Here is a 26,493-nt window from a genome sequence, read left to right as displayed (position 1 = left end):
CATATGACCAGGATGCATGAATGCGGATCCATCAGTTGCCATAGAATACCTTACCCTTGTATATAACCACCGTCAATACGAGGCAAGCAATGAAGAAGCTGCACACCCACACATCCATAAGCACAAGCTGTGAACGAACGCCACCTACAAAACCTAAGGACATGGCATGTGGTCAGACAGCTAAGCCTCCACAATGGAAAAGGCCCAAATCTGTCCCAGCCTTTGCGCTAAAACTCATAAACACAACACGAGCCACTCTCCGTACATGATGCAGACTTAGCTGTGTTTGTCTCCCGAGACCTGAGTACTGAGCACACGCTGTGTGAGCATGTCACTAGATTGGAGATGGGAAGGGAAGGACGACCTAGAGCCTATGTACGTAAACCAGGTTTTCTGTCTTTATTTGCCAAATACCATTCATGAAGCACTTTGCTGATGGTCTCCTTGACACAGCTTGCTCATAGCGCCAGCATCTGAGTCGAAACTAGCTTCCACAAACGCATTCGTGCATACTGTACACGAAAGATTCCCATCCGCAAGCATTTTTGTATTTGATCACGCCGCTGAACAGTTGTCGGATGTCCTGAGGAGTCGTGAAACCCTCCTCGATCAGATAGCTGAAGTGCTGAAGCGAAACACGCGGGTAAGTCGACTGTACAGCACGTTTACCAAGCTTCAACTCACCTGTTTATCTAGTTACAGGATCGCAGATGGCTTTTTCTGGCCTTCGGAGTGGGAGGTTTAGTCGTAAAAGCTGCGTTATCTGCGGAACCACCTGATAGAAAAGCAAAAAGAGCGATAGTATTGATAGGTACCATATATATCTTCCTAGAATGATATTGACTGATCGAAGGGATGTAGATGTTCCCAATCTCACGCGTGTGAGCTCGTCGACAGCATTGTCGAAGAACTTGAATCTTGCACATACTAGCTGCACGGAAAATGTTGAGGCATTCAAGAAGCTTTGTGAACATGAAGCCACGTTTAACAAGATCGCACATTTGTATATTACGATTAGTTGCACGGTACCCGACTCAGTACGCTCAAAGCGCCTTCCCCTAAAATCTTATGATTGGCTCTAATGCTAGCTGCAGAAATTCAGTTGGCCCCAGGTATCGCTGGATACTCCGAATGAGCTTCAATATCATTTTCGAGGCGATTCTTGCACCTCCAGCTCCAGTGCTATTGTTTCAAATCAAGAGGAGCTCCGCCTCATGATTGACAGGGCTTTTCTACTACTTAAAGGTGGTCAACAGCTTACTATACCTGATAGACTACGCTCCAAACTCGGACAAGAGTCAGAGAAAGCTCTTGAAGCTCAGTTGCCCTTACACGAGCCACAAAAGATTGCCTCGCATTCGATCAAGTTCACTCTGGAGAGCAGAAACAGTGATCTGGAGGTTCAAACTCAGGTTCGATCCAGTATGCTACTCTTGAGCGATCTTCCAAATATCCAATGCACATCCTTGAACTCTTACGAGCCAACTGGTCTCAAACAAGAGGTTGAGTTCATGTGGCATCATGGCAGTGCCAATCACGGCATATGGATCGAGGTATGTTAGAGGTATGATACTTCATTACTTGAGCCAGATTAACAAGTCATGTCAGGATATCATGTCTTCGTTGATGAAGAACGGATCTGGAATATGTTCCAAGACACACTTTGACGCTTTCTGGTCCCACCATGTACACTCGACCGAAAACCTGTATCCGGGTTCGTGGCATATACGCCCAGACTTTGCTTCGATCAGCAAATTGCGCACCCAACCAACGGAATCGACTTCCACTGAACAAGGATTGGTACTTGTTATGCCATTTCTTCACTGGGACACTGTCGCGTCTCTGACGCAGCGGCAACAAGCGATAGACATCCTAACATCTGAAGATACACCCGAGCAAGTTACAGAGGCTTATAGGAATGCTGCAACAAATCCTGACACGAGACATACAAGTCTGTCGATTACCGCCGAGCCACCTGTACACCTCCCGTTGCTACTGGATCAGTACCGATATCCCACTAGTTCTATGCAGTCCAGTCGCCTTGCATCCCAGATACTACCAAAGCAGACAGCAATGTCTGACACTGGTATGAAGACACTGATAGTTCAGCAACTGTGGCTGGTCATCACAGATAACAGTGAGTTAGGAGTTTCACGAGTGAATCTTGGCCTGCTGATGACTACTAAACGTTCTCCCAGGGACGATCGTGACATTCTTTCCTCGCAAGCCCCTTGAAGCGAACAACATTGAGCTCTCACAAGCAGCTGATGTTGAAACCACAGTCCTGGACCATCTATCGAGGATTGATCATCCATCGACCGTCATGTCTTCAGTCTATGACTTATGTGCCCTCATCATAGATAGAACCACGACCGCATTGTTGTCACGGGTACGCCACACCGATCTCCTGTTCATACAATTGTATCGAAAAGCTGTAGGAGAACTCGTAAGTCACATTTTGCCCACCGAGACTGTTCTCACTACTAACGATCATGTCAAGCGCCAACAGCATATGACTGCACTAGCATCCTTCCGTAATGAAGACCTGAAGAAGGCCACAAACAATTTCACCGCCGACACCAATAAAGAGAATTTTGAGCTATCACTCGTTCTTGACGCGAACACCCTAAAAGATGAAATGCAAGGCCTAGTTGAGATCATTCAGACTCAAAAAAACGTAGTCGAGAAGGTGTCGACGGCACTCATGAAAGACAAGGAAGGAGAATTTCACTTGTCTATTGGCACTGAGATATTGGAGGAAACTAAGATGAAACTATCGTCCTTTGAGACGCAGTTCCAGGGCTTACGTTCCGACGCAGATGCTATTGAGCAAGATGTGAACACGTCTTTGACAGTTTGATCAAGAATGATTTCACTGACAACGTATAGCTCCTTCAACTTCTCGATCTTCGACAGAAGCGTGCGAACCTCCGAGAGTCACACGCTGCATGGGTCCAGGCTGAGGAGACTAGTGCGCAGACGAGACACTCTCTCTCCCTCAGTGTTGCCGCTGCACGTCAGGGCAGGGTGGTGATGATATTTACGATTCTTTCTTCCATTTACGTATGTTCGCTTAGTCATTTGACACTGCGCAGCTTGCTAATGTAATTGATTAGCTTCCGTTGTCTTTCATGACGTCGTATTACGGGATGAATATGCGGGATATCACTGGCGATGCAGACAACCCAAAGACGACTGCCTATTTCTGGAAGATATCAGGCCCTTTAGCAGGATTTACCACACTCCTTGCTCTTATCATAGGCTTTCAAAAGAAGTTCATTGTGACACGTAGGGCGTGGCTGAGTAGGAAAAGCAATAAGATAGATCGGGATACTTCATATAAGATCGTGTAAAGGCTCTGATGAATTTAAGCCATACTGCCTCCGCTCTGGTTCGCACCTATCAGGCCTGCCATTCGCAGCAATTCTTTGTCCATTTCGACATCACCTGTTCCTAAATTGATCTTCCTACGAGCCTCAGCTTCGCGTTCTTCCCATGCCCATTGTCTTCTTTGAGCATCCGCCTCCTCGTCACCACCACAGCCCCATACCTCTAGAGACTCGACCTCAAAGCGATCCTGCCAGCTTCTGGCCTTCCTGATTGGCAGCTGAGAGGGATAGAATGACCCACCACCCTCGCTCAGATGCGTGAATGTCGCGAACTCTAAACCATCGTCAAGATGCAGCGAGACTGGCCCAAGAGGTATGGGAACAGGGTTGGATGAATGCATATTGGCACGACCTTGGCTCGGTATAGATGAGCCAAAACCCAGACCGGAAGGATGTGTAGGTGCCCGGTTGAAGTATACGTAATCTGACGTAGACTTAGACGGCCCGAAGACGTCATGAGTCGGAGCGATCTGGAATAGAACAGTACCAGAGTCGCCAAAGCAAGATTTGTGGGTTTGCTTCCATGGCTGTGAGATGTATGCGCCATAGGTGACCGTCGTAGAGGTTGACTTGCTCGTCTCTGTGAGACTACTTTTCAGCCGACTGTGCGGCAGAGAATCATGCATAGCACGCTCTCGAGCACTTAACGGATCACCAAGAAGAGTCCCTGAAACCAACAATATCGACGGAGCACGCCAATTAAAGACTGACTTTTCGAAGCTGCCCATGCTGAACCCATTAGTGTTGCCTGAATAAAGAAGGCGGAGCCTTCTGAAGAGGTTGTTTCCCTTAATGATAAACGAGAGTTGGCTGAGCGTACTAAGATTCATAATATCACCTTCGGTTTGAAGGACCGGTTCTGGAATGGAGACCCTTTTGTCTACGGATATTGAGTGCTGTGAACTTGACTGTGGAGATGACGATACCTCGCCCTTTTTTCGCGAAAGGTCAAAATCTTTTGCAAAAAGGAAATGTTCGAATAGGGGCCGTAGCCCATCAAACAAATACGGAAGTGCGCTCGAGATCACGACATTAAAGTGCTTGAATGTGACGCCGGGATTTTTCTCGATGCTAAATGCTGACAAGACACTATTTGCAGTGGCTCTAATGTCTACGATTCTCTTGTCCGACAGCTGTAGTGCGAAAGTGGATAGATTGTCATGTGGTTCCATCGGTGCCGATAGAAGAAGCAGCTCAAGTAATTTGAGAAGGTTGTCGCTCGGTATAATCGAATGGTGGATGTTTGCTACTTCTCCGTGTTTGAAAGTATCGTTAAGGTCCATAGAATCGAAGGCTGCGAGGACGAGATCGTCGTCTTCTGAAACATCTTCGCTGTCTTCTGTCTTATCTATTGCGAACTTCAGGTCGTTACTATGCGTAGAACTGGAGCCACGCTTCTCAGCATTTGATTTGATCATTGAGACCTCAGTCTGATTTGTAGAGGACATTTCTGCTACATTTTTTTTCTCTCCATGTAATGCTGCTTGCAATCCTCGATCGTAGACTGCCATACTTCTGTATATCTCTCCTAACCAAATCCTGCGACTCTTTCTCTTGAAAACTGCTCCATATCTTTCCGTCAATATTGTAACGACCTTGAGAAGTGCCTCATTTGTTAAGATTGCTGGGGCTTGGGTAGGGAAGGGAAATGCGCCGATGTAACTAGCCATCTGGAACAGTACTGGTCCTACGTTTAGGGCGTCCGGTAGTTCGAGGAAACGACATAATGTAGACTCGCTCCAATAGTGGAGACCTGACTGTGAGTCTGCAAGGGATTTGAAGACAGAGTTGAAGCAATAGAGCTCTAGCGGTGTATAGCACTGTTGTGCGAAGCGTTGCGTCAACTTGGAAGAAAGCTGCTCTGGAGCATTGTCAGCATATACCGACGTCGCGGGACGCAATCACGATGTGAGCATTGACATACCTAGAGACAGCTGTTGAGAATCTCTGGAATGATCTTGGCCCATTTTAGGGAATGTCCCGTTAGGCAATCAGGTGATATCCAGCCGAAGTGTAGCTTTGACGAGAACACTACCTGCTGAAATGTACCATTGTACCGTATAAGTAAGCATCTTGGGGAACGACTGAGCAGGATGACGATGGGAGCTGGTAGTGGGGCTGCGGGTCAGCCTTAGAACCCCACGTTTCTGCAAGTGACTCGCGCGATTTTCTTAATTAAGTTAGAATTTAAGCTCAGAGCATGCTTGTGACAATGGACAGATATTTAGGATGTATAGATCGACGTTACACCATTCATGAATGTCTATGGCGCGCTCCTTGGGTATCATTAGCACAAATAGGTATTTCAATTTCAGTAGTAGCAGTCGCAGTAGCAGCAGCCAGGATAGCGAACAGGACTCACAGTTCAGTTCTTCGTATGTGTTCGTCCACTTCTATGTTCTCCCCTTTCCTTGCTAACTGCGCTATCTCTTCTGTGTCCCGTTTGTGCTCAAAATAGCCTTCGAGGTCCATCCACTCGCTGACGAACGCCGTGACCAGCTTAGCCCAATCTTCCACTGTGTCCATATCAAGATGCTCCCCGTCATCCGTCATTTCATGCCACACACGAGGGAAAGGTGTGGGAATGATGTGTAAGATCTCGACCCCTCGAGCCATGAATGGAACATGGTCGTCTTGAACAAAGCCGCCCATAAAGCGGCTGTCATCCTTATCAGCCTCATGTAGAAACTTCTTTTCCTTTCTCTTAGCGTCACCAGGCTTGCGCTTCGAATGGTGGTTAGGTGAAGACTTGAACTCGCCCATGTCTCGCAGACGCATCTCCAGCGCTGCCATGGCTTTATATGCCCAATGTGTCGTCTTGAAGTAGGATGGAATTTGTGGTTCTTTCGAGCCAAGAAGATCGAGCAAAAGAAACAATTCGATCGAATCCAAGAAATTGTGGTAGGTGGACGCAGCAGTATGCATTCTTCCATCCCAGCTCTCAGCGAGAGCCCTGCATGCAGTCAGCGCAATCAGTTTCTCGTTCGAATAGCCGCAGCGTACCTTGCTCCGTAGAGCGAATCCGTAGCTGACCAGCTTACGAAAGCTTCCTCTCCATCAAGCAGCAAGACCTGGACTCCCTTTTCGGGTTCCAATGAGTCTTGCCAATCTCCATTCTCTTGCATATCCTTCCACCTCTTAGTAAGGGCTTGATCAACGCTCCGCACAGCGTGCATGATCATTGCAACCGGCGCAGCGCTATCAGTGGCCCCAATGAACCCTTCCGGTGTTATCTTCGAATCATAGTGTGCGACGAGGGCCAGCCGGCCGACGTCTCCAGGTCTTGCCCATGGTGGATCTCGTGTAGCTATTATGTTCACAAATGGAACTGCTTCGCCCTTGCTGAGCGGTGTTGTCGCAGTCGAGTTGTGTAGCTCTAGATGCCATTCGGGGAGCGTGTTCTGGAAAAAATTTATAAAATGATGTTGCACAGCCGTAATCCCCTCGGTCCCTGGCACGCGAACTTTCAGAATAGGCGAAAGGATGGTACCCGTTTTGATGTCGAAGTCATCGCCGGGTCCGGGGAGGCTCTTGAGGGAGTCGTCTGACAGTGGTGTGTACGCGAAGATAGTCCCGAGAAGATGGGTAAGGCACAGGAGGCTGCGCTGCAACATGATGCGCATTCCTACTTCTCATGAGTAAAGCAAAGGCATCTCCGGATTTTAAAGTGAAAGTCACAAGGTGAAGACTGCGGGCTTTGGTCAATAGGAAAGATAAATTCGTTAACACGGAGTACTCTTCAGGAGCCACATGGATAAGACGAGCCGAGAGGGCGGTCACGTGTCATAACGTATCGATTGAGTGTTGGAGAACTTGAGTGCTTGCAACTTTTCCTCTCCCATGCATATACCCAATTTGGCAGCCAATTGAGGACCCTAGCAGTAAAACTAGTTATTCGTACTCAATGTCTTCAGATGAATTCACTAATACAATCACGCGCCTTTCATGTCTCTTTACGCGTACTACGAAGCGCGCCTCGTCCTGCGACGCAACACAAGAGTAGCCCGGTCAGAATACCTGCCAAAACACCAGTCAAAATACCAGGAAAGCCATTTCAGGCAATTCAAAAGGCTCAACATATTAAGAAACCTGTGAACTACGGTACCCACAGCCCCCTCTTTCTTGATAAGAACCTCCTCTGACATATTAGCTTTTCCTCAAATCCTCCGCATATACGCAGCTCCTCATCGTCGACTCTACTCTGTGGTCATACAAAAGACAACATACATATTTTTCTTGTTAGGCGCCTGTCTTGTCGTACTCCCATATGTATGGGCGGTCCAAAGCGCGAAAGGCGAACGCAGTTACTTACAATTAGCCACAATCTACTGCATTGGCCTAGGTCCCTTAGTCATCTATTCATATGTATCCGCGCCATTCGTCGTGAGCATATCTATGTTGCTTCCTCCAGCGGCTAGAATGTCGAAAGAGGCCCTTTTCAAACACTTACAAAACTTGCCCCGGGATAATCGCGCTATTGTTCAGTGTTTAAGAATATTCCCATGGCAAAAGACTAATGTCGTAAATCTCAAGGATCTACGTTTCATAAAACCCAAGAGCTGGATAGATATGACGAACATGGAATTACACGGGGCTAAAGAGACAAGAAAGTTTTGGGAGATGACGTGGGAACGTGGAAAGTCGCGGTTCTACGTTGACCCGAAGTTCAATGAGCTTGAAGCCGGGCTGACTGAGATGGTACCCGCACCTGGGGCATGGGCGGCTGTCAGGAGCTACATTCAAAGGAGCTCTCGTAATTCAGCTGGAAGATCTACAGATCCGCATGGCAATCAAAAGGACAGGCTTCTGAATAGCGTATGATTATGGTCTGTTCATGCTCCCCGATCATGATACACGTAATAACACCTACTGCGAAGCGATTTCCTGCTGCACGTTTGAACCTACTTTCTCGTCGTCAGACTTCTCAATCTCAGTCTCCTTGTCACCAGAGACGGATCTGTCGCCGTTGATTCTACCAAGGAGATTGTTCAACCCAACCTCCTGTTCGATCTCCTTCATTCTTTCCTTGTCTGCTGCGGCGATACCTTCGCTTCCAAAAAGGATGTCCATCTCTTCTAAAGTGAGGCCTTTTGTCTCTGGTACATACCACCAGACGAAGCCCGCGCCGAGAAAAGTGAGGAGTCCAAAGAATATGTATGTTCCATATGTGAGGCTCGAAAGCATATCAGGGGTCACCTGGCCGACGATGAAATTATTCATCCAATTGGAGGATGCACCTGAGGATGATCAGTCGCGCGAAAGCATTCGGTCGTCAACACTTACCTAATGCAATGCCATATGGCCTTGTAGTGTGAGTGAGCTTGATATGAGTAGAGACAGTAGCAGAGAACAAGGGGTGTGAAGAGAAGGGATGACGTGTGGCATACCTGTTCGAAAGAGGCCAGATCTCTGCTATTACAATCCAAGCGCATGGCCCCCAAGAGTATCCGAAATGGACGACGAAAAGCCAGACCATAGCGACAGCTGCCCAACCGGCAGCCTGATGCGACGGCCAATCATGTTGGTTCTTTGCGGTGATGACGGCTATAATGATATGACAGACCGCCATTCCAATGGCTCCGATAATCAGGACAGGCTTACGTCCAAATTTGTCGACATACATGACAGCTGGAATCGTCGCCTACACCTGTCAGTCGTTTGTGGGTCTACAAGCTCAGTCTTGGGGCCTACAATGAACATGGCAATGCCAACTACTCCTGTAGCAAGTAATGAAACCGAGTTGGACGTCAGTCCCAGCCCTCCAAAAATGGTCGGTGCGTAGTATCTGTGGAGGTTAAACCTTACTTTGTAGACCACGCAAATGGATCGCTCACAAGATTGCGTTGATACCACTCCATTGCTGGAAAAACATGACAAGCGTGGCGACGATGACCCGCTTGAACATGGCCATGGACTTGAACAGTGAAGCAATGGCTACAAATTGCCTGGATCATTGTTAGTCGGGTGCGATCAGTATTCGATCCGCTGGGTCGAGCGTACAGTTTGAGTACATTGACCCAAGTTGATTCTTTTAAGTGAGGAAACTTCTCTGCCAGAGTTCGCTTATCGAAGAGTGACTGCGCTTTGATCTCAGCGAACTCGATCTCAATCAATTCATGATCCTGGGGTAGGTTTCGTAATTTTGCCAATACTCGGACTGCTTCTCCTTCTCGATCGTGATGAGTGAGCCACCTAGGCGAAAAGGGCATGAAAATCATGCCGACTCCTAGTAGGACAGCGGGAACAAGCTGCAGACACAGGGGAAGAAGCCAGGAGGTGTCGTGCTGACTTCTACCTGTGCCTCCAATATAGTTCTGGGATCTCAATTAGCACATTCCACCCCTGTCGAAGCCATCTCTACTTACAGTGCCATAGTCGATCCAAAAACTAATCATGATACCCAGAGTAATGGACAGTTGCTGCAATCCGACAAGAGCGCCTCGAAACTCCGGTGGCGCGATTTCCGCATTATACATAGGTACGATCATCGATAAAGATCCAACACCCATACCTATCAATGCGATATTAGTCTGATTGAAGTAGAGCAAAGCCAAGGCTCACTTACCTGTAATGAACCTACCGCCCAATATTGAACTGTGACCCGAACCTGCGACTGCTGTGGTCTGAATCACCACTCCAATTATAAAAACGCCAACATTTACAAGTATCGCGTACTTCCTAGAGAGGATCTCGGCTAGAAAGCCGCTATACATTGTTCCGAACCAAGCACCGAGCTCGAGTATAGACACAAGCCATCCTTGCTTGGAAGAATTCCAGGTCAAAGTCTCCTGATCCTCGATGTATGAGCCCATGTCTGGGAACGGTCAGGCTAGTAGTAATATGCGATCTGTGACTACTGCTTACGCTCTTTGAAGGACGTCATCGTCAGAACACCAGAAAAGACGCCCTGCATACTTTAGCTTTGGATAGTCGACAGTATGGCTCTATCATACCTGGTTGTATCCATACAACAAGCCACCAAGGCACGCAAAACAAGCGATTCCGAAGACCTTGAGATTTCTAAAAAGCGCCATAGGGCCAGCTGCCCCAATCAGCGCCTGCCGTCGGGCCAAAGCCGCGGACTCCATCTCAAAGCCATCTCCCGTAGGTGCCATCTCTCACTGTTTGCTAATGTTGTTGTTGGCGATAGATGAATGGCACGCGAGCGACTGTGCATACAAAGTTTCAAAGAAAACTGTGCGACAAGCGAGACATGCGGAGATGCATCAGCATTATTATACATGTACGAATTACCCCATCTTTCCACATCCTGGTTAATCCTCAGATCGCAACAGGCAATGGCTTGTCATGCTCCGCATGTAGCCCGGCTAAAGTGACCGGTTAAACATCCGATCACCTTGTTCCATGCATCAACCCTGCAAAGCTGGATAAGCTTTCTTACATAGCAGTCTTCAGGATGAGCTGGCTGACTGGAGGTCAGTGCTTGGTCGAGAACATGTGCGGAACTTTTATTCCTGAATAGAGTATTTGACTGGGACGGGACCTGCTAGTAAAGACTTGCGAGATTTGCAGATTCTTAGTGACTGATCTTGCTTTGCTTTATACGGCAATAAGAAATCACATAACGGCTCTCACAGGGCTTTCTACCTAATCCTGTATACCCAAATGGTGAAAATCGAAGCTTTTAGATGGTCAGTGTGCTTTTTGTGCTCTGAAGGTCAGACAACTTTATGGGGTTAACGATGAATTTGGCTTTTTGGTAAAGCCTAGCATCCTCATTACTAAACATGTTCACGAACGGCTCTAAAACTTCAGCAACACCCATGGATCACCGTACTGTAGTTTAGTATGAACTTTGAACCAAAAACTCTTAGCCAAGAGACCATTATGAACATAGCCTATCGTATACGGAAAAACTGGTAGTACATACTGTTCTCAAAATTCAATGTTACTGTATTCAGCCCAGCTCTCTAGTATATATGACTGATAGGGGCCAACTAATGCTTCGATGTCCAATTCATGATACGAAATTATAGCCCAATAAATATGTATGTGTATCAAAGGAATAACAGATGGTATCGTCCCTGCGTCATGTCCGTGTCTCTTTCACAGGTCTATCTACCTTCACGCAAGTATGGAATCCTCATTCGCTCGAATACTCATAGCTTTAAATTATACTATCCTACTCATATTCACGCCATGGTTCAGGTACGTTACACGTTTTAATCGTCTCGTCGGTCTATTATACCGTCTAATGACTGTTTGTGTTCCAGGAATAGCTTTGGACAACAGTGACATATGTAGACAATTAATGTTACAGAACAGAACAGAACAGAACAAGATACAAAGACAAGAATCTTATCTCCAATATAAGCTTTCCGGCCTAGCCTAACGAGCCGTGTAAAGCACCACTTGCCTACGACTTCTTTGCCCTGCTTATGACCACCGAGAAAATTGTTATCGCCGAATCTGTAGTGGATCGCAGACTATTGTGGCGGTGTTAATATCTGATATCAAGTCGGCAGTATATAGTCTACTAAATAATTGGTGGATCTCTGATGAATCCTCAACAAAATTCTATAATCTACAGACAGAGCCCTTCTGATGTGCTTCTATCTGCATTATTTCGTGACAACAACAATAGATGAATGTATACTTTGATCTGACTACCCATAATAGCTGGTGGTGCTAGATATGCGTTTGCTCTTCCTTATATAAGTGGTCTCACCCCCACTCCCCTTGACGCTGGGGACTTGACCGTGCTTTAGGCAGTAGTAAGTGGTGTGACTTTTCGAACCGACGTAAGTGCCAGGCTTCACGGCTTCGACGTCATGGCCTACCTACCTCTTGCACGAATCGCGATCTACGAGCCAACAGCGCCTCTTTGAGGCCTTCGAGCTCATGTAGGATCTCTCTAGTTGTTCTATGTCATAAGTCGGTCTTACGAGAATTTATGTGGTGCCGAATTGACATTATCTATGTTTTCTTGTCATATTACAGACCAAGGATTTCTTAGAGCGTCCAGTTCGTCGTGGAACCTTGGCAGTGGGACGTGGGGTTGCCCAATGAGTTGATTCAGTCATTGCAAATACAGAGACTTGCTGAGTGAGTGCAGTTTGAGAAGCGGTAAGACTTGGAGGATAGTGAACAATTCTTTTTAAACAGGTCAAAGAGATGTATTGATGATGCAGATAAAGACGAGACATTTATTTAAAGTTACACACCGGGCACAGACAAATCCACCGCAGCTTCCAAACTGCCCTCATGGTATCGGGGAAACTTTTTCGTCCTCTGTACATGTGATGTGATTACATTCGAGCAGCTCTCCTACGTCCTATGTTGTGCCGGCTAGTTCGATGTATCGAGTTCGTCTATGACTTCTCCAGATCTGCAAGAATCTTCTCACCCTTGGCGCGTGCCGACGCAAGGTCACCAACCATGTAGAAAGCACCCTCTGGTAGGTCATCGCCCTCTCCATTCATGATGGCCTTGAAAGAGCTGATGGTGTCCTTGAGGTCAACAAGCTTACCCTCAATACCAGTGAAAACCTCGGCGACAGCAAAAGGCTGGCTCAAGAACCTTTGCAGCTTACGGGCACGCTCGACAGTAAGCTTGTCAGCTTCTGACAGTTCGTCCATACCGAGAATGGCAATGATATCTTGGAGGGACTTGTACTCTTGAAGCATCTGTTGGACGCGGGTGGCGGTATCGTAGTGGTCCTGTCCGATGACACGGGGGTCCAACATACGGGACTTGGAGTCCAGAGGGTCGACAGCGGGATAGATACCCAGCTCGGAGATACCACGCGACAGCACAGTGGTAGCGTCCAAGTGGGCAAAGGTAGTAGCGGGAGCGGGATCGGTCAAATCGTCAGCGGGCACGTAGACAGCCTGTACGGAGGTAATTGAGCCCTTTTGAGTGGTGGTAATACGTTCTTGCATACCACCCATGTCAATTGCGAGAGTAGGCTGATAACCGACGGCAGATGGGATACGTCCTAGTAGGGCAGACACCTCTGAACCGGCCTGGGTGAATCGGAAAATGTTGTCGATGAAGAGGAGCACTATTTCGACGTCAGCAAAATCGCGCAATGCAGCCAAGGGTCATGTTATTCAAGGAACGTAGAGGGCGCCATGATTGGCAGGCGCACTGCAAATGCTCAAAGTAAAGCATGTCCAGGTCTACGATGAGGCTTGGATGGTTGGTATTATTGGAGAGACTGGAAGCTTACCATCCTGTCCTTCTTCGTCACGGAAGTACTCAGCTACAGTCACTTGGCGGTCGTTAGTTCTATCCGAATCAAGTTGTCTGGGAAAGCTTACAGCCAGTCAAAGCGACACGAGCGCGGGCACCTGGGGGCTCGTTCATCTGACCGAACACCAAAGCGACCTTGGACTCGCCGTCAAGCTGAATGACGGACGTTTCCTGCATTTCGTGGTACAAATCGTTACCCTCACGAGTACGCTCACCTACACCAGTGAAGACGGAGAAACCACCGTGGGCCTTGGCGATGTTGTTCTGTCTGATGTTAAGACCGCGCAATAGTGAGACCCATACAGACTTACGATAAGCTCCTGAATGAACACAGTCTTACCGACACCCGCACCACCGAATAGACCAATCTTCCCACCACGGGCATAAGGAGCCAACAGATCGACGACCTTAATACCGGTGACAAGCACCTCAGCGGAAGTAGATTGCTCGATGAACTCTGGGGGCTCGGCGTGAATTGGGGCGTACTTGACAGCCTTGATGGGTCCTCGCTCATCGATCGGGTCACCAGTGACATTCATGATACGACCAAGAGTTCCGGGACCAACGGGGATCTTGATGGGAGCACCCGTGTCTGAGGCTTGTGAGCCACGGACGAGACCCTCAGTACCTGTTCCGATGGTTAGCAGTGTTCTCTCTTCCGTGTATGGACGCATGTATCATACCATCCATGGCAATGCAGCGGACAACATTCTCTCCCAAATGTTGCTGTTCTTCTATTAGTGTAAGGCGTCTTGGCAGGTACCCGGCGGGTGCTTACAGCGACTTCGAGGACCAGTCTCTGACCACCATTGTCTGTGTGGAGGGCGTTGAGAATGGGAGGAAGCTGCTCAGTATCGAATTTTACTGTGACAGATGATTAGCGGCGATCAATTGATGACTATTGGTACTATGCGCTGCTGGCCGCAACTTAGTAAAAGTTTTGCGTACCGTCAACAATGGCACCAATGACTTGATGGATCTTGCCATGGATGGCAGAGTCAGTGCTGGCATATCGAGCAGCCAATGCCGGTGCGAAGTTTTTCTTGATGGGTTGGAACGCAGGCTGGAATGCCCGCGCAGGCCGTCTGAAAGCTGAAGCTCGCAGCGACCTCGCAATGCCGCTAAGAACCATTGGGTCAGCTCCAGATCATGGTGGATGCGCTCAAGATGGGTTCGTATATACCTGTTCAGCATTTTGGAGATGTAGGAGGATGAATTGATGAGAGTGGAGAGAAGCGGATGTGGTTGTCAAGAGCTTGAAGGGAGGTGAAGAGGTTGAGGCGAGATGGGAAAAAGCTCGGCTCCCAGTTCAACGCACGGGTCCGATTTAATTGGTCCAGAAAACAGCTAGCTTTTTAGAGCTCGCTCCGGATTATTTTCGCATCAGGCTCTCAATGGACAATGTAATTAGGAACATAAGACTGTAGCTCATATGCTCAATAAGAATAATCATAAATTTCGTGCATTTGTTCTATGGTGCTAAACAAGCATCAGGTCATATCTAACTTCTGAGCTTAAATCATGATTTATGACAACGTGTTCTCCAGCGCGAGGACCATGGCAGTTCTTGTTGGAATGTACACCTGCAAGTAGTTCTTGCGGTTGTTCCACGCGAATGGCGTCGTAAAGAACCTAGTATCGTCCGAAATGTTGCCATGGCCGCCGAAGCCTGGGGCGTCTGTATTGATCACAACTCTATAAGTGCCTTCCTGCTCAACTCCGACGCGGTAGTCCGTGAAACTGTTGCTAGGATGGAAATTGAAAATCCAGAGAAGCCCTGCTCGTTCAAAAACGATGACCTTGTCGCCTTCGTGCTTCAAGCTAATGTATGCTTGCGGTGAGTGAAGCCAGCCGTACTTTTCTTCCATCCACTGCATCTTACTGTCGAACTCATTGAGGAATCTGTAGCGAAGCAGCTGATCATCGACGAGATTGAACTGCCTCCGAGCATAGTGGAAGCTGTTGTTGTTACCTTCTCTTGGGAAGTCAAGCCATTCAGGGTGGCCGAATTCGTTGCCCTCGAAATTCAAGTAGCCCTCACCTCCCAGTCCGTGAGTTATCAAGCGAATCATCTTGTGAAGGGACAAGCCTCTGTTGATTACTGGCGTCAGCTCGGATAAGACCGACATGTTTGTATACATCTGAGCGTCACACAGCCAGAAGAGAAGCGACTTGTCGCCGACGAGTCTAGCATATCATTAGATGTGGAATCATTTTTCGGTCAATGTGACTTACGCCTGATCGTGGCTTTCAGCGTATGCGATCGTCTTCTCACCATGTCGTCGGTTAGTCAAAGTAAAGCACAGATTGCCCATGTCCCAGTCGATGTCATCTTTTTCTTTCAACCATTTGATGTACAGATCTGGGATAGCCATGGCCAGTCTGTAATCAAAACCAAGTCCGCCAAGCGATAGGGCCATGCAAAGACCTGGCATACCAGATACGTCTTCTGCTATAGTGATACTGTCTGGGTAGAGTTGATGGAGCATCTCGTTTGCGAGCATGAGGTATACAACACCTTCCTCATCAACACCTGGCCCGAAGTATTCATGGTAGCCACCAGAGAATCCCCTGGATCGTGTTAGATCGCGTCTTGCAAGGGATCCGCTTAGTAAACTCACGTTCCAATTCCGTGATGCGTGTATAGCATACTCGTGACACCGTCAAAGCGAAATCCATCAAAATTGTATTCGTCCATCCAGAACCGTAGATTGCTGAGAAGGAATCGAAGGACTTCGTGTTTACCATAGTTGAACAGTCTACTATCCCACAACTCATGTCTGCCTTTGGCACCTTCATGGAAGTATTGATAGTCGCTCCCATCAAACATGTTCAGTCCATCTAGCACGTTCTTCGAAGCATGGCTATGGACCACATCCAGTAGTACAGTGATACCCATGCCATGTGCCGTATCCACCAGCTCCTTGAGGTCATCTGGCTTGCCATAGCGACTACTGGCTGCAAAGAAGCTGTTGATCTGGTACCCGAAGCTAGCATAGTATGCGTGCTCCATGATTGCCATCAGTTGGATGACATTATAACCAAGGTTCTTGATACGAGGAAGCACGTTTTGAGTGAACTCTTTGTACGTGGTGACCTTGGGATCGGGCGACGAGATGCCAACATGTGCCTCGTAGATGCGAACGCTAGCTGGCTTTTTAGGTCGGGCATTCTTGAACGTATACTTCTCCTCTGGAGGCGGATTCCAGAACCGAGCATCATATACAGGCGACACCGACAGGTCCTGTGTGACGCGCGTTATCCATGCTGGTATACGCTCTTGTCTGGCGTGATCGTTGGGTACGACGAGGGATATCTACACAATACTGTCAGTATTTCATTCATAGCACATATATGAGCTAAAGCTGTATACCTTGATCTTTGAGTCGTGAGGAATTGTACACTGGCCATTGTTTCCCGGTACCGTAACTTCAAAGGTTCCGAATGTGTTTTTCGTCATTGGGGTGGCATCGCGATTCCACTCGTCTGACAGAAAGTCAGTCTTCAATTATTTCCAACATCCAACCTCTTACTGAAATCCCCAATCAAGTATGCACGTAATGCATGAGGTGCCCATTCTCTGTAAATGACATCGCCGTTTGGCTGCACTTGAAACCCAAACTTTTCGAAGCCCTGTTGCCTTCGTCAGCCTCAATGACCCCTCGACGTCGACAGTAAAAAGCCGTACCCTGGAGAAGTTTTCGAGTCCACCTTCTGTGTCTTGGATCGTCTTAATCCATGCCTGAGCCTTGCTAAACCTGCTCTTGAGGGCATCCTTGAAGGGTTCAAGGTAGGGATCTTCTCTTACAAGTCCTGGAAAAGATTAGCATGACAGCAGTGAATTAACTACTCAAGTCCCTACCTGTGCCATCAGGAGCTGCTTCTCCTGCAGGGTGAGCATGAATAGAATTTGCTGAAGTACCATTCAGGGCCATGGCGGGGTGGTTTGGGTGGGATTCGAATGGTGTAATATGGAAGTCGCGGGTTACGATTGAACTGAAGAACTCAAGATTATAAGAAGGGGAAGAAATTGTGAAGAGGCAGACAATCTGAAAAGAAAATTATAGATTGACTTATTGGCGGAGATTTAACGTGCAGCCCGTTCATTGATTGTTGGACTCAGCAAGATAATTGAGCGCGGCGGAGCTCCAATGGGATCCCAACAGGACCCTGCAACCCCCTTGCAATTCAACGTCACTGGTTTGCGGAGAAATCGCCGCCAAAATTATCAGAGCTCCGGGGGGTTGGCCTTAGTGTCAAGCTAAGAGCTAAGTCTGCCTGGGGCAGCTAATTTCTAACCGTACAAGTGGAGTAGACATCCCGAGCTCTGTCAACACACGTATTCCTTCACGCTCGACTACTCCTTTGACTTGTCGTTTATACGCATATAATGCCCTAAGTCTCTCCTAATACTTCTCACTGATCTCAGATCGAACAGTATCACTCTTGCCTAGCGACATGTAATTCACTACCACTTGTCGTGACACCCCAATATCTTACCCCGCTTTCGACCTGACTGGACATTCGAAGGCATCTTGAGCTGTAGCAAAGTCAGAAGCCCCTATGCGCTGTATAGCCCTCCGTCTCTGCTCCCAGAACTTCACCATATTCTGCCAGGATGTCTCACACGTTCGTCACTGTTACCGTCTCGCCTCAGGCTCGCTTGTCATACCTTGCCCTAGCCTCAATACGACGCACCTTACATACGTCGACCAGGCGCTCGTCAGGGCAATATCACAGATCAGACTTTGCTGGACAGGGATTTTCGAGCACATATGAATCAGGCTTGCCAACGAACGGACCATTAGGAGATGCGAGTATGGTCGGTGCACCACGTATTACGCCAAAGATTTTGAAGAAGCACCTGGACGACTTCGTGGTTGGCCAAGAAAGAGCAAAGAAGGTCTTGAGTGTCTCGGTCTACAATCACTACCAACGTATTCAGGAATTGGAAAGACTAGACCAAGAACATGAAGAGCGTATTGCACAACAACAACGGCAAGAGATGGCGTATAGGCACCCGATTGAAGGTATATAATATATGCCATAATCCCGGCATTTTCAATATTGACACATGCAGACGAATTTCCTGGACAGCAAGCCACTGTGAACCTCTTCTCTCCTCCTCCGCCTCGACAACCTTCTCAAATGGAAGATAGCTCGCTCGAAGACAAAAGCCCCTTGTCCATCGAAAAGTCAAATGTAATGTTATTGGGACCCACTGGTGTGGGTAAGACTCTGATGGCAAAGACACTGGCGCGTGTGTTGCAAGTGCCATTTAGCATGTCCGATTGCACACCCTTCACACAGGCTGGTTACATAGGAGAAGATGCGGAAGTGTGTGTGCAGCGCCTGCTCGCGGCGGCAAATTACGACGTCACTGCTGCGGAGCGTGGAATCATATGTCTCGATGAAATAGATAAGATCGCAACGGCAAGAGTCTCACACGGGAAGGATGTAAGTGGCGAGGGTGTTCAGCAAGCTCTACTTAAGATCATTGAAGGCACAACAGTCCAAATCCAAGCGAAACAAGAACGAGGTGCCGGGGGTCGTCCCGGAAATTCCAAATTTCCATTGAATAATCCATTAGGAGGGAGTGGAGGGGGTTCTAATCAAACGGGTGGCAAGGGCGAGATCTACAACGTCCGAACCGACAACATATTGTTCATATTCACCGGCGCCTTCGTCGGGCTACACAAGATGATCCTTGATCGTATATCTAAAGGTAGTATTGGCTTCGGTGCAAGAGTCCGATCGTCAAGTCCTACTGCTGGAGCCCATGAGACAATGCTCAGAGGCGAAGATGAACTCTTCCGTAAACACCTCCCCTTTTATATAACCGAAGACACAAACCAGCCATGTCCACTTAGCCATCTACAGGCCGCGAGTCTCAAGCCATCCCAGGCAATCTACAACACACTCGATCTTGTCGAGCCTTCAGACCTCCAAAAATATGGCATGATCCCCGAACTGATTGGTCGCATCCCAGTCTCCTGTGCTCTCTCTGCTCTCGACGAAGAAGCACTTGTGCGCGTCCTGACCGAACCACGCAACAGTCTTTTAAAGCAATTCGAGCATCTTTTCCAGCTCAGTAGCATTGAGCTGCGCTTCACCAGTGGTGCCTTACGGCAAGTCGCCAAAAGCGCGGCTGAAATGGGCACTGGCGCACGAGGTCTGCGCACTGTGCTCGAGCGTCTACTTGGCGAGACCATGTTCGAGACACCAGGCTCGCCGATCAAACATGTCTTGGTCACGGAACGCGTGGCGCAGAAATTGCAGGCGCCGATTTATATGCCTCGCGGACGGCAGGCGCAATTCAATGCCTTGATAGAGCGCGAGGAAGAGGAATGGGAAGCGCGGCAGCTAGGCAAAGAGGTTCCGCAAAGAGGCATCGAGCCTGAAGCACAGAGCTTTGAGGACTACAGGCAAAAGAGCTCGGCGACCGGATTTGCATAGTGCAAGTGTTTGATTGCTGCTGTAGGTGCTTGGTGTTGCATGAAATACTGGCGGCACTACTGTATATACCCACCTAATGGAATCGTATGAATGACTTGATACTAATCCAGATTTCCGTTCGATAATGCGCCAAGGACCTGCTAAGCCTTCAGGATGGAGGCTCACAGACACGTTGTGTTGCGGTCGCACTCTAATTACCATATTATATTCTCCAGCGCATAGACCAAAGCACACCCGGCATATCATTTGCACTTGTTCGAAGTAGTCTACAGCAGGTGCTCACTAACAGTGCTCCGGTCCTCCGCTACTGATCTTTGTGTGTTATAGCCTCTGCAGTGTTTCAATTTGTTCGATATCTTAAAGCGCCAAACCTCGTCCAATCATAGTGCTTCTATACACTTCCCAGACTTCCCATCGGACTCCGGGATTCATTAATTCTTGGGAGAAACGCGTACATGGGATGTCAAGCGAAGTTGGGAGGGGAGATATATAGATAGCTTACGGAAAACTGTGCGCGGGAGCTGCGGGAAACATCACGTAACGTAAATCACAGTCCGCCGGAAAGAGAATCACCACTCACTCCCTACATGAACAGATGGCCATTGAAAACAAGATAAACTATCAAATCATGGCCTTGCAAAAGTCATAACCATAACCATACTCCCAAATGCTTTTTCACCCGATGCCCACAATCCTTACTCCCACTCGTTGAACCATTTTCCTAGACGCATCTGTGCATGGCTCTTGATCGGCCCAATATTGCGCGACGCCGGGCTCCTCCTCGTCACCTTCCTGGGCGTGCCCATGATCGGCGGTGCCCTCATTGCTTCCTTGTACACATTGCTCCACACGTTCTGGTCGAGCTGGCGCAGACGCTTATCAATCTGGCCCTCACACATGGACACATACCTAAGCTCGACAAATTCCTGCTTGAGACCCTTGAGCATGGCCTTCCAACTACGGCCGGCGAGGTCCATGGTGGCGATGTAGAGGTCGTGATGGCGGTTCCAGATCTTGGGTAGCGGTGCTGTAGGCATGTCAAGCAGCGCGGCGAGGGCGTCGACAGTGTCGTGCTCGTTCATTGCGATAGATAGTGGACCGCCGCGGTTCTCTCTGTTTCTTTCGCGCTTCTCCATGAGTTCCTGCATGCGTTCTTTGACGCTGAGGAATTTGAGCACCGGTTTGCTGGCCGGCTCGCTGCTGCTGCCAGTCTTGGTCGTGGTAGTGGGAGTGGTGAAAGTGTTATAGACAATAGGGTCCTTTCCCCTGCGAAGATTTCTGGGGCCATGGAGGTTGGACATTGAAGTGAAAGGATCGTCGACGATAGGGGCATTGCCTTTGCTGAGAGTCGGCATGGTACGAGAACGGGACGTCATTTCAGGCTGAGCGTCGCGGTCCAACATAGGAATGAGAGAAGTTATGGTCTTCGAGGGTGAGGAAATCCAGGATGGGCCGACGGATGAGGCATGAGCGAGTAACGGGCGAAGGCCTTGCTTGGTGTCATCTATGAAGTGAACAGAGAAATAGTCAGAAAGTACATCAAACAGATTGTGAAGAGGCAATGGTGGGAGATCTAACATACCTTTCCGCTCCAGGGTACCACGTGGCAAGAGTTTTGCAGGTTCAGTGAGATACTCCTGTAGTTAGAGTCAATCGAAGGTCTAGTGAAGTACTCTTGGGTGATACCTGGACTCTATGCTCTACGTACACTCTTGGCATGTTCTCGAAGTCGGTCGTGTGGTGAAAGGCGCTGTCCTTTCAATTTACGCACTGGGAGGAATCGTACCTTTTGTCGACGTAGGTTATTTTGGCAAGTAGGGTATATGCGTACGGTGGAAGGGTATGTGTTACTCCGTTTCCGGTGACCCTGGTACTGGAGCTGTTGTGACATTATCAAAGCAGTTGTATATGTGGAATCGGGTTTAAGAAGCAGTGAGACCACGATGCAAAAGAGAAGTGTTAAGAACCTTTACTGAGGTATGGGTTGTGCGGCCTGTTTTTCCACGTGGTAAACAGTGTGTTGGCCACGGAAACACAATAGTTTGCAGTGCCTAGTGACGTCTTGTATCGTGAACCTAAGGAACATTGGCAATCGAACACGCACGCGACTAATAGAATGTTAAGGAACGGAACGGTTACATCGTACTGTATTCGTCATGCAAAGAGAACATATGAGAGACATATTCTCATCCAACCCATCCCAATGTATAAGTACAGCGGCAAATGTAGTCCTGCCATTACCCTATATTCACATCGACTCGACTACTTGCTCGCGTCTGTGAGTGCTCTTGAGAGTTCAAATTGGAAAGTTGTGCAGAAAGAGTCTAGTGGCGTAAGTCCTCATTTTCTTTTCGCATGCTCACTTCTGTAGTCCGATCTTGCTCAGGAGACTGCTGTTCTTGGGTTTTTGCCCGTCAAAGACACCTAGCAGACTCTTCCATACCTGTCCAGGCTCTTGGCTGGCATCAATTCCTGTCCAGATTCCTGTCTTCTGATAGTACCCAACAACTGGGTAGGTCTGTTTGTGGTATGTGACTAGTCGCTTCTTCAACGCTTCCTCGGTATCGTCAGATCGCTGAATGAGTGGCTCGCCAGTGACATCGTCGGTCATCGCACTCTTGGGTGGGTTGAAGATCTTGTGGTAGCTCCGACCGGAGGCTGGGTGGACGAGACGACCTGTAATTCGTGAGACCAGAAGACTATCGTCAATCTTGAGTTCGACAGCGTGCATAAGCTTCTGTTGCTTCGCATTCAACATATCATCCAAGCGCTCTGCTTGAGCTACTGTGCGAGGAAATCCGTCAAGAATGAAGCTATGCCAGTGTTAGCCTCACCAGTGCATGATGTTTCACAGTGCAGCAACTTACCCGTTCTTGCATTCGCTGTTGCTCTCAAGCTCACTCTTAATCATGTTGACCATAATCTCATCACTGACGAGACCACCTGCATCCATGATCTTCTTAGCTTCGCGACCGAGGTCTGTCTTCTTTGCGACCTGGGCGCGGAGCATGTCTCCGGTGGCCTATATTATATGTAAGTGCAACCCATCTGAATGCGGCGCAGACTTCACGTACGAGATGGCAGACACAGTACTTGTCTTTGATCCTCGGTGCTTGCGTGCCCTTCCCTGTAAAGAATTTAGCGATGGACCGGAGCTAGACGAATTGCATAGCTCACCTGCTCCGGGAGGTCCCATGAGAATCATCCGCATGCTAGACGGCGCATCTTTAGCAGGCTTGCCAGACTCAAGTTCTGCAATTCTCTTCTCGAGCGTTTGAACCCTTTGCTTCAATTCCTCAACGGGGTCCAGTAAAGCTGGCATTTTGCCTGGCTTGTGACGTTGATTGGATCGGGCAAGATGTACGCAAGGGTTCAAGAGCGGGACCACGCGCGAAACGTACAGCTGTCTGCAGGCACGAGCAGAGCCTGACGAGGTGCGGCGTTGGTTTGAGGTAGAGATACAGAGGTTTTAGGTTCGTGGAGTTGGTGTAAGTCGGTCAGAGCTACAAACGTACAAGAACCTGGTCTTTGCTTTGACGATCCGCTTTACCGAGAGACAGCGACTACCGCGGACGACATGTGTCAGAAGGTCAGATACGCAAACCTAAAAAGCAAAAATAAGGATACACAGTTAGAGTAAGAGATATATAAGAACTCATTTAATCTATGTATATCTCTACTTGTTTCTGCTTTATTTATATACGCTATCTATTAGTACTCTTTCTTCTACTCTATAGATAAGTTTAGAGCTTATTTATTCTAAGTAGCTAACCTTTATTACGCTATTTAGCTAATTTATACTTCTCAACCAAGCTGAATCTAAATATTCTATCTTATTAGAAATCCTGTAGTCAGTGTTAGATGGGAGCAGTGAGTTGTTGTCTCAAGATCCGTGATGGGAACGGAATATGGCTTTCATGTCTACACTTTTCGGATGTGGCCCTCTGACACATGTCGTCCGCCTCAAACGACGCCAGGACCTCGGACACTATTCATCGCTTGCTGTTGCCATAACGTTGCTATTTCTGCTGCCCATCAACATCAACCATATCACACCGTCAACAAGTGTACACGATTCATTGGCGAGCCATATCATCTGTATGACTATGCAGCAGAGAAAATATCCTATGCCGTGCTTACAGCTTTACAGTATTGAATAGGTTCAAGCTCAAGCAGACACCAAGAACTTTAGAAGCCAGTCATAGCAGGACCGGCCCATCCTCCAATGTGTGATAGATGAGGCACAATGCAAAACTAATTGAATTTGACTTCAAGTGCAGATCCAGCTGCACCCATGCATCGCATTGTCACAATGCCGTGCGCATCGTGCATCGTGCATCCCCCATCCATGTCCGACGAACCAGCTCTCACAATGTCCGACCACAGTCACTGCCGTCCAATAGACGCATAAGACGAGTACGAGTGCAACAGTGCTATCCGCAGTATGTGGCGTAGTATGCGTGTGACGACCGTGTATATAACTACCCAATACCCCGCCCGACCTCAATTGATCGATCACTACCTCCCGCACTTTTGCCTTCGCCCCGAAGAGTAAGTACTACAAGATATATCAATATGTCTATTGCCGCAGCTCGAACTGGCACTTGGATCACGTCCGCCGCAAAGAACATAATTCTGAATCCAGTCTTGACTGGTCCTTTACTATGGCTTCTTACAAAAGCACCAGTCGGATATCGCTCAAGTTTCATTGATATTCTAGGTCCATTGATGAATACTGCGAACTCGACAAGGTTTGTCAATCACTTGAAGATAGCCTTTGCACTTGGCATTATCCGTGGCCTCAACTGGGCTTTCAACCTATGGGCGCTTGCCAAATGGTCGACGAAAAAGACGAATTGGGTCTGGAATGAAGAGATTGCCATCGTTACTGGCGGCTGCAGGGGTATTGGCATGCTGATTGTTGATGGACTGGTTACCAGAGGGGTGAAGGTCGTAATTCTGGACGTCTCAGATTTGCCCGCAAGATTCCAAAGCCGTAAGTAAGCATGATGAAAGGGGCTGGATGCGAAAGGGTCAGGCTAAATCTTTGTAGACAAGCAGATCATGTACTTCCAGTGTGATATCACTAAAGAATCGACAGTCATGGAAGTTGCTATGAACGTGAAGGATTCACTTGGAACACCGACTGTTTTAGTCAACAATGCCGGCATTTGCGGCAACAAGACCATCTTAGATACATCTGAGGAATATCTTCATAGGATATTTGATGTAAACATCCTTGCCCACTTCTATACCGTCAAGGCATTCCTACCGGACATGCTCAAAGCGCGTAAAGGCCATATAGTCACGATCGCAAGCGGTGCTGGCTTCATCACCGTAGCGAACATGGTCGACTACTGTGCGACCAAAGCAGCTGCTTTGTCATTCCACGAAGGTGAGATCTCCATGCTATGTGGTCATAATCGTCTCCCGCTCTACTGGATAGGGGACTTATAGTTGTATTATCTCTAATGTTTCTAGGCCTCGGCCAAGAGCTGAAGCACCGCTACTGCGTGCCCGAAGTTCTAACAACTTGCGTCCATCCGCATTGGACAAAGACACCGATGCTGAATGCTTTCGAGGACTCACTCATTGCAACCAAGCAGTTCATCCTCAAGCCAGAGACAACCGCGGACGCGGTAGTGAAGCAGATCATCAGCGGGAAGAGTGGACAACTAATCATTCCAGAAGCATTCTCCCTTGCATCGGCCTTGAGGGGCTTACCCCATTGGCTTCAGGAAGGCTTCAGAGATAGTCTCGGAAAGTCTGTCGTATGAGATTTTGCGCGTATATATTGCTTGGAAGAGAGTGAAAGCGCGATGAAGCTGTCTAATGACTGCCTACAAAGAATGAAAGCCTGAAAAGACTGAAAAGCCACGAATGACTGAAGATAGCGGTATATCCATTTCGTGTCTTGGAGCCGGTAGCACTTCCGCAGTCGAGGCAGCAAGGTATGCGATACCTCAACGCCGAGCCTTCTGGCTCATATCTGTTTCCCTTATTGTTCCTGCTGAAACTAGTACTGGTCAGTTTTCTTTTTTCGATTATGTATGACAAGAACCCCTGCAGTTTTTCTGTTTCTGTTTTTTTGATCTCTTGCTCTTCAAATCAGTACCGGGTGTGAGTTTCTACGTACCTCCGACTACCGATCGAGCTTCCGCTTTGTGTAGATGTCCCTGAAGCCTATCTGCGTAAATAATAGCAGCAACCTTGGATGTTTACCGACCATCCAATACTCAGGCGCTGTATCTACCGCTGCCACTGTCGATCATGTCATCAATATATGAGTTTAGTGCGTCAAGTTCGAACCTTGAGGGTATGTAGCGCTAGGCTGACAGTACAATGCGAGCACTAAGCCATAAGCATGGCATTCGACATTCGTACGATCCTAGTTCTAGTCGTCTCGCATCATTGCCCGCAAATACCTATCTAA

The 26,493-nt window shown here is 48.1% G+C and overlaps 11 protein-coding genes across 11 annotated transcripts; 5 read left to right on the top strand and 6 right to left on the bottom strand.

Annotated features, from left to right (window-relative positions):
• Positions 1 to 67: 67 nt before the first annotated feature.
• Positions 68 to 3,324, top strand: EJ05DRAFT_513296 (uncharacterized protein; the record flags this gene model as incomplete). Its single annotated transcript, XM_033748418.1, has 11 exons — positions 68 to 375; positions 454 to 643; positions 697 to 811; positions 862 to 1,037; positions 1,095 to 1,553; positions 1,609 to 2,137; positions 2,199 to 2,446; positions 2,501 to 2,836; positions 2,890 to 3,063; positions 3,117 to 3,288; positions 3,314 to 3,324. The coding sequence occupies exons 1-11, from the start codon at positions 329 to 331 to the stop codon at positions 3,322 to 3,324; spliced, it is 2,457 nt and encodes an 818-aa protein (XP_033597416.1). The 5' UTR covers positions 68 to 328.
• Positions 3,325 to 3,360: 36 nt separating this feature from the next.
• On the bottom strand, positions 3,361 to 5,504 carry EJ05DRAFT_117594 (restriction of telomere capping protein 5). The gene is made up of 2 exons (XM_033739039.1): positions 5,314 to 5,504; positions 3,361 to 5,250 (listed from the first exon to the last, which is right to left on the bottom strand). The coding sequence occupies exons 1-2, from the start codon at positions 5,354 to 5,356 to the stop codon at positions 3,368 to 3,370; spliced, it is 1,926 nt and encodes a 641-aa protein (XP_033597415.1). The 5' UTR covers positions 5,357 to 5,504; the 3' UTR covers positions 3,361 to 3,367.
• A 47-nt stretch (positions 5,505 to 5,551) lies between these two features.
• On the bottom strand, positions 5,552 to 7,157 carry EJ05DRAFT_117809 (glutaminyl cyclase). Its single transcript, XM_033739040.1, has 2 exons — positions 6,393 to 7,157; positions 5,552 to 6,342 (listed from the first exon to the last, which is right to left on the bottom strand). The coding sequence occupies exons 1-2, from the start codon at positions 7,010 to 7,012 to the stop codon at positions 5,748 to 5,750; spliced, it is 1,215 nt and encodes a 404-aa protein (XP_033597414.1). The 5' UTR covers positions 7,013 to 7,157; the 3' UTR covers positions 5,552 to 5,747.
• A 1-nt stretch (position 7,158) lies between these two features.
• EJ05DRAFT_117924 (uncharacterized protein) lies at positions 7,159 to 8,485 on the top strand. The gene is made up of 2 exons (XM_033739041.1): positions 7,159 to 7,490; positions 7,540 to 8,485. Exons 1-2 carry the CDS (start codon positions 7,304 to 7,306, stop codon positions 8,208 to 8,210), a joined length of 858 nt encoding a protein of 285 aa, XP_033597413.1. The 5' UTR covers positions 7,159 to 7,303; the 3' UTR covers positions 8,211 to 8,485.
• Positions 8,256 to 10,594, bottom strand: EJ05DRAFT_532871 (MFS sugar transporter-like protein; the record flags this gene model as incomplete). The annotated part of the gene is made up of 11 exons (XM_033749098.1): positions 10,343 to 10,594; positions 10,254 to 10,296; positions 9,955 to 10,203; positions 9,755 to 9,900; positions 9,390 to 9,703; positions 9,224 to 9,334; positions 9,081 to 9,174; positions 8,777 to 9,030; positions 8,673 to 8,692; positions 8,366 to 8,626; positions 8,256 to 8,290 (listed from the first exon to the last, which is right to left on the bottom strand). The coding sequence occupies exons 1-11, from the start codon at positions 10,502 to 10,504 to the stop codon at positions 8,256 to 8,258; spliced, it is 1,689 nt and encodes a 562-aa protein (XP_033597412.1). The 5' UTR covers positions 10,505 to 10,594.
• Positions 10,595 to 12,721: 2,127 nt separating this feature from the next.
• On the bottom strand, positions 12,722 to 17,539 carry EJ05DRAFT_494115 (alpha-glucan branching enzyme; the record flags this gene model as incomplete). Its single annotated transcript, XM_033746169.1, has 14 exons — positions 12,722 to 13,413; positions 13,582 to 13,623; positions 13,673 to 13,868; positions 13,916 to 14,232; positions 14,288 to 14,330; positions 14,383 to 14,468; positions 14,553 to 14,725; positions 15,237 to 15,791; positions 15,840 to 16,175; positions 16,226 to 16,920; positions 16,978 to 17,090; positions 17,138 to 17,237; positions 17,293 to 17,417; positions 17,467 to 17,539. 14 exons carry the CDS (start codon positions 17,537 to 17,539, stop codon positions 12,722 to 12,724), a joined length of 3,546 nt encoding a protein of 1,181 aa, XP_033597411.1.
• Positions 17,540 to 17,918: 379 nt separating this feature from the next.
• EJ05DRAFT_540468 (ClpX, ATPase regulatory subunit) lies at positions 17,919 to 20,376 on the top strand. The gene is made up of 2 exons (XM_033749607.1): positions 17,919 to 18,634; positions 18,685 to 20,376. The coding sequence occupies exons 1-2, from the start codon at positions 18,223 to 18,225 to the stop codon at positions 20,058 to 20,060; spliced, it is 1,788 nt and encodes a 595-aa protein (XP_033597410.1). The 5' UTR covers positions 17,919 to 18,222; the 3' UTR covers positions 20,061 to 20,376.
• Positions 20,377 to 20,538: 162 nt separating this feature from the next.
• On the bottom strand, positions 20,539 to 21,951 carry EJ05DRAFT_513288 (uncharacterized protein; the record flags this gene model as incomplete). The annotated part of the gene is made up of 3 exons (XM_033748417.1): positions 20,539 to 21,564; positions 21,643 to 21,697; positions 21,769 to 21,951. The coding sequence occupies 3 exons, from the start codon at positions 21,949 to 21,951 to the stop codon at positions 20,756 to 20,758; spliced, it is 1,047 nt and encodes a 348-aa protein (XP_033597409.1). The 3' UTR covers positions 20,539 to 20,755.
• Positions 21,952 to 22,419: 468 nt separating this feature from the next.
• EJ05DRAFT_467956 (adenylate kinase isoenzyme 2, mitochondrial) lies at positions 22,420 to 23,512 on the bottom strand (the record flags this gene model as incomplete). The annotated part of the gene is made up of 4 exons (XM_033742861.1): positions 23,238 to 23,512; positions 23,135 to 23,187; positions 22,928 to 23,082; positions 22,420 to 22,873 (listed from the first exon to the last, which is right to left on the bottom strand). The coding sequence occupies exons 1-4, from the start codon at positions 23,380 to 23,382 to the stop codon at positions 22,420 to 22,422; spliced, it is 807 nt and encodes a 268-aa protein (XP_033597408.1). The 5' UTR covers positions 23,383 to 23,512.
• A 456-nt stretch (positions 23,513 to 23,968) lies between these two features.
• Positions 23,969 to 24,293, top strand: EJ05DRAFT_503272 (uncharacterized protein; the record flags this gene model as incomplete). Its single annotated transcript, XM_033747398.1, has 2 exons — positions 23,969 to 24,158; positions 24,211 to 24,293. The coding sequence occupies 2 exons, from the start codon at positions 23,969 to 23,971 to the stop codon at positions 24,291 to 24,293; spliced, it is 273 nt and encodes a 90-aa protein (XP_033597407.1).
• Positions 24,294 to 24,585: 292 nt separating this feature from the next.
• Positions 24,586 to 26,232, top strand: EJ05DRAFT_513286 (NAD(P)-binding protein). Its single transcript, XM_033748416.1, has 3 exons — positions 24,586 to 25,056; positions 25,114 to 25,455; positions 25,542 to 26,232. Exons 1-3 carry the CDS (start codon positions 24,636 to 24,638, stop codon positions 25,835 to 25,837), a joined length of 1,059 nt encoding a protein of 352 aa, XP_033597406.1. The 5' UTR covers positions 24,586 to 24,635; the 3' UTR covers positions 25,838 to 26,232.
• The last annotated feature ends 261 nt before the right edge of the window (positions 26,233 to 26,493 follow it).

The sequence above is a fragment of the Pseudovirgaria hyperparasitica genome (genome assembly GCF_010093815.1).
Source record: "Pseudovirgaria hyperparasitica strain CBS 121739 unplaced genomic scaffold EJ05scaffold_14, whole genome shotgun sequence".
NCBI lineage: Eukaryota > Fungi > Ascomycota > Dothideomycetes > Acrospermales > Acrospermaceae > Pseudovirgaria > Pseudovirgaria hyperparasitica.
The sequence above is the reverse complement of the archived record's forward strand: the minus strand, read 5'-3'. Positions and strand labels throughout refer to the sequence as shown.

Bases quoted from the DNA above. Each gene is read 5' to 3' on its own strand.
- EJ05DRAFT_117809 (XM_033739040.1), bottom strand. From the start codon at position 7,012: ATGCGCATCATGTTGCAGCGCAGCCTCCTGTGCCTTACCCATCTTCTC. The intron at 6,343-6,392 runs GTACGCTGCGGC...GACTGCATGCAG, and splicing joins GATTCGCTCTACGGAGCAAG to GGCTCTCGCTGAGAGCTGGG.
- EJ05DRAFT_117924 (XM_033739041.1), top strand. From the start codon at position 7,304: ATGAATTCACTAATACAATCACGCGCCTTTCATGTCTCTTTACGCGTA. The intron at 7,491-7,539 runs GTACCCACAGCC...CTGACATATTAG, and splicing joins TAAGAAACCTGTGAACTACG to CTTTTCCTCAAATCCTCCGC.
- EJ05DRAFT_513286 (XM_033748416.1), top strand. From the start codon at position 24,636: ATGTCTATTGCCGCAGCTCGAACTGGCACTTGGATCACGTCCGCCGCA. The intron at 25,057-25,113 runs GTAAGTAAGCAT...AAATCTTTGTAG, and splicing joins GCCCGCAAGATTCCAAAGCC to ACAAGCAGATCATGTACTTC. The intron at 25,456-25,541 runs GTGAGATCTCCA...TAATGTTTCTAG, and splicing joins TGCTTTGTCATTCCACGAAG to GCCTCGGCCAAGAGCTGAAG.
- EJ05DRAFT_117594 (XM_033739039.1), bottom strand. From the start codon at position 5,356: ATGGGCCAAGATCATTCCAGAGATTCTCAACAGCTGTCTCTAG. The intron at 5,251-5,313 runs GTATGTCAATGC...ACAATGCTCCAG, and splicing joins TTCTCAACAGCTGTCTCTAG to AGCAGCTTTCTTCCAAGTTG.
- EJ05DRAFT_540468 (XM_033749607.1), top strand. From the start codon at position 18,223: ATGTCTCACACGTTCGTCACTGTTACCGTCTCGCCTCAGGCTCGCTTG. The intron at 18,635-18,684 runs GTATATAATATA...TGACACATGCAG, and splicing joins GTATAGGCACCCGATTGAAG to ACGAATTTCCTGGACAGCAA.